Source organism: Nasonia vitripennis, chromosome 2 (genome assembly GCF_009193385.2).
Source record: "Nasonia vitripennis strain AsymCx chromosome 2, Nvit_psr_1.1, whole genome shotgun sequence".
Lineage (NCBI taxonomy): Eukaryota > Metazoa > Arthropoda > Insecta > Hymenoptera > Pteromalidae > Nasonia > Nasonia vitripennis.
This window is the reverse complement of record NC_045758.1, coordinates 9844830-9855000: the sequence shown is the minus strand read 5'-3', so window position 1 is coordinate 9855000 and position 10171 is coordinate 9844830. Positions and strand designations below refer to the sequence as shown.

The 10171-nt window shown below is 38.5% G+C and overlaps 3 protein-coding genes across 6 annotated transcripts; 2 read left to right on the top strand and 1 right to left on the bottom strand.

The window, feature by feature from the left end:
* The first annotated feature begins 181 nt into the window (after window positions 1-181).
* Window positions 182-3999, top strand: LOC100115223. Of its 3 annotated transcripts, none has more exons than XM_031922629.2 (7): window positions 182-1585; window positions 2209-2552; window positions 2629-2857; window positions 2929-3071; window positions 3152-3281; window positions 3364-3546; window positions 3660-3999. In XM_031922629.2, exons 2-7 carry the CDS (start codon window positions 2313-2315, stop codon window positions 3824-3826), a joined length of 1092 nt encoding a protein of 363 aa, XP_031778489.1. In that variant the 5' UTR covers window positions 182-1585; window positions 2209-2312; the 3' UTR covers window positions 3827-3999. The 3 variants fall into 3 exon arrangements, with proteins under 3 accessions (XP_031778489.1, XP_001600005.1, XP_032452707.1); XM_001599955.6 differs by having other exon boundaries at window positions 182-1632; XM_032596816.1 differs by having other exon boundaries at window positions 182-1732.
* LOC100115263 (nucleoporin Gle1) lies at window positions 3925-7372 on the bottom strand. Its single transcript, XM_031922627.2, has 9 exons — window positions 7244-7372; window positions 6919-7171; window positions 6575-6853; window positions 6117-6506; window positions 5944-6034; window positions 5490-5867; window positions 5095-5414; window positions 4657-5026; window positions 3925-4574 (listed from the first exon to the last, which is right to left on the bottom strand). The coding sequence occupies exons 2-9, from the start codon at window positions 6997-6999 to the stop codon at window positions 4312-4314; spliced, it is 2172 nt and encodes a 723-aa protein (XP_031778487.1). The 5' UTR covers window positions 7000-7171; window positions 7244-7372; the 3' UTR covers window positions 3925-4311.
* A 61-nt stretch (window positions 7373-7433) lies between these two features.
* Window positions 7434-9111, top strand: LOC100115298 (coatomer subunit zeta-1). Of its 2 annotated transcripts, none has more exons than XM_001599118.6 (5): window positions 7434-7771; window positions 8039-8284; window positions 8353-8486; window positions 8576-8666; window positions 8813-9111. In XM_001599118.6, the coding sequence occupies exons 1-5, from the start codon at window positions 7754-7756 to the stop codon at window positions 8858-8860; spliced, it is 537 nt and encodes a 178-aa protein (XP_001599168.1). In that variant the 5' UTR covers window positions 7434-7753; the 3' UTR covers window positions 8861-9111. The 2 variants fall into 2 exon arrangements, with proteins under 2 accessions (XP_001599168.1, XP_003426817.1); XM_003426769.5 differs by having other exon boundaries at window positions 7737-7967.
* Window positions 9112-10171: the final 1060 nt, after the last annotated feature.

The window sequence follows — 10171 nt, the reverse complement described above, 5'->3', positions numbered from 1 at the left end:
GTCCAACGAGGGGCATTGCTTTCTAATGCTCCCGTGTGTACAGGCGACGAATGTCGCTGCCGCCGAGAAGAAAAAAAGGAAGGTAACAGGGGAACATGAGAGGCGAGGAGCTGACGCAGCAACTGTATACTTTTGCTTGTACTTTGCCGCAGCAGCAGCCGCGCGAGCTATGCGCACGGGCGAAGTTTGCACCGGCCGATATCGCAAGGACCTTTGCGCGCGAGTTCGAGGTCTCTTTGAAGCTGCCGATTGTTTTTCTCCGTTGTTGTATAGGCAGTGGAGAGAAACGTCGGGGGTGGAAGGAGTTGAATTGGCCGAGGACTCGCGGGGTTGACGGGTCGGTGGGACTTTCGTCCGTTTGCAAAACTCGCTGCTCTACGGTGATGTGTAAGGAGGACTGCGGCACAGGTGCGAGGAGAGCTGTTGGAGAGATTCTTTTTGTTTTTAGGCGCGTGCGTCAGTGCGCGCAGAGAGATTTTATTTCGATCGTGTGCTTTCATAGTGTATGTATTTTTGTAATGTGTGCCTTGAATGTTTTTAACATATTTTTGATTGGATGTAATTTTCTGTACTGTGATTTTGTATAATATCGTGCAATCAGAATTAGATGGATCAGCAAGAAGAGTTTTGCGAATATGTATGCGCGAAGTGAAAAAAGATCAACCGCCTTATAATGTGTTGTCGAACTACGTCAGTTTCAACAAACTTTCATGCGATCGATGACAGATTAAGTTTGACAAATGCATTCGATCTCGCAGCTCCTTATCGATCAGGCAATTGAATTTAAAATGAAAGTTCAATGTTTAAGAATATATACGTGCGTCTCGAACGTCTGCCTTATCGACAATTGTTAATGAAGGATTCCGAGCCTCTTTCTCCGCAGCCGCACGGAAAAGTTTGGAAACGTCTGGAATCGTTATCTCGAGCTAAAAGCGTTACTTACCCTGTACGCTGCAGCATCGTTATTCATTAAATCAAAGTTCTCCATTAATCCGCATCTCGCTATAATTAAATCCATACAGCACCAAAAAAATCGATCGCTTCCCTAACGATTTCCATAACCGATTTCACGCGAGTAAAATGTACAGCAATCATCGCGGTAACGTACGATCCCGCATAACTCGCAATAATCGCGCTAAATTAAATGCACTATCTATCCTCGGCAACATCACCTCATTATATTATATACCACTTGCACTGCAGCGCACGATTAGCAGTATCGGCAAAGCGGACATCGTCGCGTCCACGTCCTCGTCACGCGTTCGCCGAGTGTATGTCTGTGCGCGGAGATTCGATAAAAGAAAAAGGGAGACGCGGAGAAGACGCTTCCATGTTCTCACCGAGAGAGCAGTCTGTCACCTCTTTCTATACGTATGCGGCAATACGCGTAGAAGCGCCTCTGTACAACTACTTGTATACGTACAAACACACCGTCATATGCGTGTGCGCGTATAGTATAGGTGCGTAGCTAATAACGGCAGTTCCAGCTGAGGCGTCCAGTCAACCGGCGAGAACCGGCGAGTTACTTTATACTGTGTGTCTTCCGAGCTTGGAAACTGCTGTAGTGGCTACTCGTTGCTTGCAGGTATCCTAGATATACAATTCAGAGGGGCTGCTGAGTAACTGCACAGAGTGAGTATGTGATGGATATGCTGTGAGCAGTTGAGGCTTTTAGTAGATGTGGTGCTCGGGATTCACCTGAGTGCATCAGTTGTAGGATGCAGTGTGTGAGGTTAGAATGTAGTTTTCCAGAACGTTTGATTTCAATTAACAAATTTTCCTTGTTTGGAGTTCTGTGAATAGATGTTTATTTTTTTAAGGCTGATATTCGGTATAATGTGATATAATTTATTTCGATCTTTTGAGTTAACGAAGATATTAAGTTCTTTGTTATGACTGCAGTGACGAATTTGTTAATCATCATAACGATCTCAGTTGATAATTATCAATGTATTTCCTAAAGATTTCACGCCGCTTATTTTGCCCAGTCTTACACGCTCGACTTTCTATTATACAGATGAAATCGATCTTCACTTGAGTTCAAAATTTGGCAAAATAATTGAATAATTCAGAAAAACTTTAAATTAATTTTTGTTAAAATATAATACTAAAAATTACATAAGCGTAGAAATTGTAATCTTATGATGAATATTCGTATTACCCCTGTCTGTCTCGATCACATTAAAAATCCAGTCAATCAAAATATAGTTTAAGGTCATCGATAGTGCGCTTCTATAAGGTCTGCGTAATAAACAACAAGCAGATCGGCATCGGCTGCACGCGGAGACCAAGTGATCCAGAAATAGAGAACTATGGATAAGAAACCGCAGACGAGCAGTAGCCAGCAGTGCTGCATACTGCCGAAAAAAGTCGCCTCGGAGACGAAGATTGCGGACGAGGAGGGTAAAAAAGCGACGGCTTCTAAGTCGGCGAGCAAAATTGCTGAGACCAACAACAACGATGCGGTCAGCGATGTTAAGGAGAAGGTTACCGATAAGCTTGCGTCACCCGAAAAGTCTAAAAAAATCCCGATTATCGACCAGCAGCCCGACGTAAGAACCAGTTTTACCATATATAATAACGTGGCGTAAATTAAAATATAGCTTGAAATTTCTTTTCAATTTTCAGACGTCGTACAAGCCAGAAGGTACAGCTGTGCCCCGAACAAAGCCTCCGCTACCGGCTCCCATCCTGACCGGTCGTCCGATCGTCCTGGCAACGCACCTGGTACCGTCGTTGCCGATCACTTTGTTCGAGGCCCTCGCGGAAGCTATCGAGGCTGCAACCAATCAGCCGGTGGTACTTTTACACGAGTCCAGAACCGATCGACCGGTTGCCAGGGATGTCACGGATATAGGTAATTCCCTTGAATTTCTTTTCTCTCTGATAAAATCATCGGCTTGAAACGTGAATTTCTTCTGTCTTCAGCCATACTGCCAGCTGGCGAAGAATGGGAAGAGGGAAACTTGCTGCCCTTGAGTTTCGTTTTCGAGCACCACCTCAACAAAAATTTCTCGCCCGCTGTCTATGCCGACGTCGTCGTTGCCACGGATCGAGCACCGCATGTTGAAGTATGTATAAACAAGTCCCTTGTCATCGAATCTTCATATCGCAAAAACAAGATAATACTCAGGTGTTATTTGCTTTGTAGAACATAATGGACCTCAGAGGTCACAGATGCGCGCTGCCAGACAGAAGGAGAGCAGTCGGAGTAGCCACCCTGCTTTTCAATCAGTTACGAGCCAAGGGCGAAGGACCGGCCTTCTTTGGAAATACTCTAGGTGATTTTGCGATTCCTTCGTTCGCAAACACAGTTTATCCGAGGTTCGAGTGTGAAAAATGGTTGTATGGTTTACATTTCAGATGCCAACTCACAAATGTCGGCCCTGCAGATGGTTGCCGGAAAGCAGGTCGAAGTCTGCATACTCGAATCTCCGGTGATCAAATACCACAGGAAATCGCTGCCGGGAGTGTATTCCCTCCACATTCTGAGCAGCTTGGGCCCACTGCCTCCGTATCCGATCTTCGTAAATAAGAACATGTCGAGTAAGAACTTTGCGCAATATTATTTATTCGATGAAATTTCTACAAATTCATTTTCACTAAAATTAAAAATCGAAATTCACTAATTAACCGTTACTTTTCGAATTGATTTACAGATGACGTAGTTAACAAGATAAAAGAGTACTTGATCAATATTCGCAAAGATACAGAATGGATGGAGAAATTAGCGCCTTACGGTGTTTTGGGCTTTGCCGAGTACAGTAAGAGTCTCTACGATTTCCAAGAAATGAAAACTGTAGCAACCAGCGCTCCTTACTACTGATGTCTTTTGCTTTTTAATAAAATAAGATTCATATATTTTTGTATAACTTTGTGATAAGATCTATATGATCAGAAGAAGTCATTGTATAACAATTTGTGTAAGAAATTAATTAATTTTATATTTCTTATTAAATCTAAGTAATGAAATTAAAAAAAAACAACTGCTTACTGTCATCAGTTAGACAGTGTACTTCTATCTACCAAAAACTAACTCAACATTATTAAGCTGGCATGCTCTTGAAAAGAATCACGACTTTAATTCTCAACTACAAATAGGTAAACGCCCAACATCATTCATTTTTTACATAATAATAAAATACAATACAACACTCGATACGAGTCACTTATATCGTTAATTGCTCATTGACTTAATGGTTTGTCACAAATTTTTACACATACAATCTAGTTTGTTTTGAATCGATTTTTTTCCATTATGTACATTAATTTTATTATTTCCTAATGCTTAACTTATCGCGTGTCACTTTACTACCAGAAATTGGCCGGTATCTGTTTTTTCGGCGCTGGAATTGTACCGGTCTCAATAGCTTTACTTAAAAAGTCTCCTAGTCTACTAACTGGGGCACTGACAACTGGATCAAAACTCTTGAGCTTCGTAAAGTATACGTTATATAGCATCGCTAACATCTTCGGAAACTGATTGGGATATGTTTGCCATAACTCGTGGCCAGTAACCTCGAGAATAGCAAATATTAAAGTAGCACAAATATCGGCTATATCACATCTCGGTTCTGAAAATTTAAAGTTCAAATTCAAATGTTTGGCGTTAAAAGAACGCAGTAACTTTTCATACTTATGTGGAATTATAATTACCTATATTTATGGTTGCTGCCAACCATCTCCACGCATTTCCAATTCCATGAGGGTGAGGCTTGTTAACGCCTTGTCTTTGTTTGGTCACCATTATTGAAGCATATAAATACATAGTTCCTCCTAGCCTTTTTAAAAATTGGTCAGGCTTTTCGGGCGTTCCATTCTCGTTATATTTACAACCAAGTATCTTGTAATAATCCTCTTCAGACTGATCGTTTCTCTGCATAAGGAAGACAGGTACCAAAAATGGGCTTTTTGTTCGAAATTTCGCCAATAGGAGTTCACCGAAATCCGGGAAATCGTTCCACAGCGCGACGGCAATCGCTCCGAATGGAAACGCCAGATCCCATTTACTTGTATCTCCTTGATCCTATGACAAAACGAGTATTTAATATGTTATCAAAGTGAAAGTATTTGTTAAGTTAGTGATGTACTTACCAAAATTTTTTGAGCTAACAGATTTTTCGCATAACATTCGATTTGCTGATCCTGTAAAATATTAATGTTTCCTCTCCCTGATAAGAATGTTCTCAACTTATTATATTTTTCAATTAACTGATCTCTGCTTACGTGAGAGATAGAATTAATTGTAATATTCAAAGTTTTTTGCAATTCAAATCTAAGTTTTTTCATAGAATCAGATTTTGCAAATGTTTGATATTTTGTTGCATAATTTTGTAAAAACTGTATGCTGTTAATATAAATTTGTAAACATTCTTTATCAGGATACTGATCAGGTGTTACTTCACTACGCTTAGCTGAAATTCAAATTTATGCAAATTATAAAACCACCATAATTATGACTTTGAAAAAAATGTATGATTAAACGTTACCTGTAAGAACTTGATTAGAGGTGGCCACTGGTGTAGAAGCATTTGTATTTTGTGGAGCTTGTACTGCTGCTTTTGAGCTATCTACCTCCGTCACTTGCTGATTTTGAATAACAGACTGCTGTGGTTGCTGCTGCTGTTGCTGCTGTTGTGGTTGTTGTTGTTGTTGTTGTTGTTGTTGTTGTTGCTGCTGCTGTTGCTGCTGCTGTTCATATCTGATTTCTTGTTGAACAGGTACTGGCTGCTCAGGCACTTTAACAGTATTCTGCATTTCTTGCATCTGTTTTATCTTCAAGGCTTCTTCCTGTGCTGCTAATTGTGCTTGTTTCATTTCTTGCTCTCGTCGAGCTATTTCTTGATCATACAAAGCTTCAATACGATCTAAGAAAAAGTATAGGTATTTAAAAACTGCGTTTTTTAATTTTCATTACAAACCACTATCCAAATTATTACTTACCAATATCTGATTTGAATAACTCATAAACTTCGCCACTGCATTCTGCAATTATCTCAGCCATTTTGATGTCTGCTGGAGTAAGATCAGCATTCTGTGGATCACAAAAAAAAATAATAAGTAACTGATGTTAAGAAAATATCTTGAAAATGGTGGATAGCTAAAGACTATCTTACTCTGGCTTTTGCATTAATTGCCTCCATTTGTTGACTCAGTTGACTGAGCTTATTTGAATGAATGCCTAAGAGACGAGCTGCAGAATGCTTGTCTCGACAAGCTAGTGAAACATTGGCAATTTCTTTCCATTTTGCATTGAAATTTTCTCGAAAAGGAGTAATTTTTCTCAAAATTTCTTCACTTTCTACTTGTTTTCTTCTTTGAACCTCTTTTTTTCTGTCTATCTCTTGCTGTTGCGCAATTTGTTCTTCTTCAGCTTCCAATTGAGCCAATTTCGCTGCTGTTTCTTTTTCACGCTGGACACTCATTTTAGAAAGTAAATCAGATAATTCTTCTTGAATTTCTCTCTGAGATCTTTCCATCTCTTGCTTTTTTTGCTCAACAGCTTTCTACAAAATCAAAGATTATTTGTGTTTTATATAATTGTGAAATATTTTGTAATATGTGATCAACATACCTTGACTTTTTCACGTCGTTGTACTTCATTTTCCAGCAGAATTTTTTTGATCGAAAACGTGATATTGCTTCTAGGAGACAGGTTTCCATTAACTGCAGGTTTCTTGGTCTTTGATTCATCTGCAGTGATGTTATTGGAATCGAGACCATTTTTATGATCGGCATCTGGGCCAAGGGTCACCTTATTGAATTCACCAGATACACGCGATGCCTTGTTGAGGATAGATATTCTGAGGCAGTCAAAATTTTCGTTGATGTCATCAACGTACGATGAATTTCGCTATAAATAAAAGTAACCATTAAACATTAGAACAAGAATCTTTCAGTAATAAAATATATACGTACTGTTTCATTAGGAGACATCGTCACTCTTCTGTTGAACGTTTTATTTTTCTTCTCATGCTCCTGACTACTATTATTAAACATATTATACTCAATTTAACACTCAGTCCACAAATAAAAACATTACTACCCGCAAATCAACAATGCAAAACATAACCTAAGAAAAGTTATATCTGAGCATCTTTGCAGATTCTACCGCGCGAACGCATCATATATTCGCACGTCTAAGCAAAAGTGGCACACCTAGCGGATTTTCCTAAAAGTGTTGAAAGTTATAAGTAATAAGAATAAGCAGACGACAAACAAAATATGAATATACAAGTATCACATGAGTATGGACTTGAGATAGAAAGTTGTTGCTCAAAAATTATAAAAAGTTATAATGTTGAATATGGAATACTACAATATGAATTTAAATGCTTTTCTACTCTTTTTTAGTTTCTGCCTCCAGCCCTCCATGTATCACGTAGTCTGAAAATAGCGCCCTCTAACGGTGCTTGGACGTTCGAATTCTATATATAGGTATATAAAATTTCAGAAAGCCACGAATAATTTAGAGAGACATTTTTATAAATGAATATAAGTATTTATATATTTTTATAATTTTATGTTCAAAATGTTGTTCTGTGCATTAATGTGTCGAGACCGTAAAGAAAACTGGTTAGATAATTACATAAACAGAGAGAATTTTGCGTTTCGATTGAAGCCATTATTCATTATCATTAAAGGGTTGGTTTAAAACTTGAACGATCGACCGCCAGATGGCCAGAACATGATAAACTATAAGTGATTATTAGGATACAGACGACACAAACGACACGTCAATTTTGACGTAGCTATGGACGGTCAGTTATTGGTGAGTATTTCTGCAAAGATTTGTTTTGTTTGTTTTGTGTTGAGCCAAAGGTCATTAGATGATTTCGCTCTACTCTTGGCACCAGAGATACTTTGATCGTTCGAGTCTACGAGACAGTCTTTTGCTGTGTCCCAACTAACATAACCTCTTCAAAATGTATTGCATTCGCAGTGATAGTAAAGATTCTAAGCCATATGTAGGAAAATAACCGAATATTTTTAGTCGGATCGATAATTTTATTTAATCGGCTCGTATTTACTGTTCTAGGAACCAACTTTATACACAATCAAAGGCATAGCCATCCTTGACAACGATGGCAACAGGATACTTGCCAAGTACTATGACAAAAACGTCTTTCCAACGTCAAAGGAGCAAAAGACGTTTGAAAAGAATCTGTTCAATAAAACCCACAGAGCTAATGCCGAGATCATTATGTTGGATGGTCTGACTTGTGTGTATAAAAGTAATGTCGATCTGTTTTTCTATGTCATGGGAAGCTCTCACGAGAACGAGGTTTGTACAAGTTTATAATCTTTTAAATGCTATGAATTTCTTTTTTCAAACTAACATTTTTATTACAGCTTATTTTGATGAGCGTATTGAATTGTTTATATGAATCTGTAAGTCACATACTTCGTAAGAATGTTGAAAAGAGGGCAGTTCTTGACAGCCTGGACATTGTTATGTTAGCTCTGGATGAAATTTGTGATGGCGGGTGAGTAAAACACGCTTTTCAAAGCTTTTAGTTTAAAAAAGAATGCATAGCTTTTCATAGGAAAACTAATAATGTTGTGATTATTTTAGTATTATTCTCGATGCTGATGCAACAAGTGTAGTCCAAAGAGTTGCTTTGAGGACAGATGACATACCTTTGGGAGAACAAACAGTTGCACAAGTAAGTAACAACAGTATATCATTATTTTATAATTGTGTGTGCAAAAAACTTATAAAACAAGATTTTTGGAAGTGTATGAATAAATGCAACATTAGTGCGACAATATTTTATTCAGTATACTTGACGAAAATTGTTTATTTTTATAGGTTTTACAATCAGCCAAAGAGCAGCTGAAATGGTCTTTATTGAAATAGGGCTTCTTTCTTAAATCAAAAATTTTATGGCGTTAATAAAAAATTATTGTACTTTAAAGATTTGGTAATCAACTTGATGTCATTTTGTGTATACATTCCGTCATCGCATCACGTTTTCCTACAGTGGAAAAGATGAAGGAACAATTTTATTCTGTGGCTATGCCATGTCATTATTGTTACTTTGTCGGTAAAACTTGATAGTATTTATATTTTACACAAACCATATTAAAAAAAAGATATCTTTTTAAAAATCGAAGTCTATTTATTTACACACGACGATTCATCGACCTCTTTTCCATCATGGATTATTATGGATAACATAATAATCGTCTGGTATGATAAGTTCTGTAAAGTTAGTGTATCTAGTGAGGAAAGGAGAGTTTCAGACGGTTTCAAACAGATGGCACTAGTCATATTTTTACAGTGCACCACATTGATTTAATTTTCTTATTGTAATTTATCTTCAAAAATTATAAACTTTTACCACGAATGTGAATCGATCAATTTTTTTTATATTTTCTCAGTTCAAAATAGATTTAGATAATTTCTTTTCAAAAAGCCACATTGTTACCCGATTAAGTTTGTCTCAATAAACATGTTATGCATATACCTATAAAGTTTCTAATTTCTTGCCTCCATAACTCAGGCAAGATCTCCCTGCAAAAACTTCCAAAAATAAAAATAGAATTCTCGTATGTATAAACAAACGTATCCAGGCTGCTCATCGCCAGAATCAATCAGAAGCACAGGTAGCCGTAGCGCAAAAAAGCTCGGCACAGCTTAAAGAATAGATTTGGGTCGCAAAGCCGCTCGTGACGTTGAGCGCGTCCCCGCGTGGATTTTTCTAGGCGTGTACTTCCTCTCTGGGGAAATCTCTATCTCCGAGAGGGAGATGGAGAGAAAGGATTCGGGGGGAAAAAAGCCCCGGGGTCGCTCGCTTATTCGGAGTCATGTGACAACGGGAACCGATTCGATTGCGCGCGAGAAAGAGAGAGAGAGAGAGAGAGAGAGAGAGAGAGAGAGAGAGAACGCGTCCGTTGGTTACTCTTTCATCGCTCGCCATACACGACGACCAGAGCTTGCGCAAGCTCTCGGGGAATTTTAAATTTGATTACGGCGCCGCCGGCCATCGAGCCGACACGAGACTTATTCTCGCTGTTTCTTTTGCGCTCGTCCTGAGCTTGCATGTGCTCTTTTGTTTTTACGGTCTCGACTATGATGTTTGCACGAGTTTTGGAATTCTCGATTGGAATCTTACAGCTTCGAGAAAGCAAACTTTGTATGAAATGTACTCTAAAATAAAATGTGCGC

What these genes read in the sequence shown, in the direction of transcription:
- LOC100115223 (XM_031922629.2), top strand. Translation starts at nt 2,313, where the DNA reads ATGGATAAGAAACCGCAGACGAGCAGTAGCCAGCAGTGCTGCATACTG. An exon ending in TTATCGACCAGCAGCCCGAC is followed by an intron (nt 2,553 to 2,628) that starts GTAAGAACCAGT and finishes TTCAATTTTCAG; the next exon opens with ACGTCGTACAAGCCAGAAGG. An exon ending in ATCGAGCACCGCATGTTGAA is followed by an intron (nt 3,072 to 3,151) that starts GTATGTATAAAC and finishes TTTGCTTTGTAG; the next exon opens with AACATAATGGACCTCAGAGG.
- LOC100115263 (XM_031922627.2), bottom strand. Translation starts at nt 6,999, where the DNA reads ATGTTTAATAATAGTAGTCAGGAGCATGAGAAGAAAAATAAAACGTTC. An exon ending in CAATTAATGCAAAAGCCAGA is followed by an intron (nt 6,035 to 6,116) that starts GTAAGATAGTCT and finishes TGTGATCCACAG; the next exon opens with AATGCTGATCTTACTCCAGC. An exon ending in GGCAGCAACCATAAATATAG is followed by an intron (nt 4,575 to 4,656) that starts GTAATTATAATT and finishes TTAAATTTTCAG; the next exon opens with AACCGAGATGTGATATAGCC.
- LOC100115298 (XM_003426769.5), top strand. Translation starts at nt 7,926, where the DNA reads ATGTATTGCATTCGCAGTGATAGTAAAGATTCTAAGCCATAT. An exon ending in GATGAAATTTGTGATGGCGG is followed by an intron (nt 8,487 to 8,575) that starts GTGAGTAAAACA and finishes TGATTATTTTAG; the next exon opens with TATTATTCTCGATGCTGATG. An exon ending in GAGAACAAACAGTTGCACAA is followed by an intron (nt 8,667 to 8,812) that starts GTAAGTAACAAC and finishes TTATTTTTATAG; the next exon opens with GTTTTACAATCAGCCAAAGA.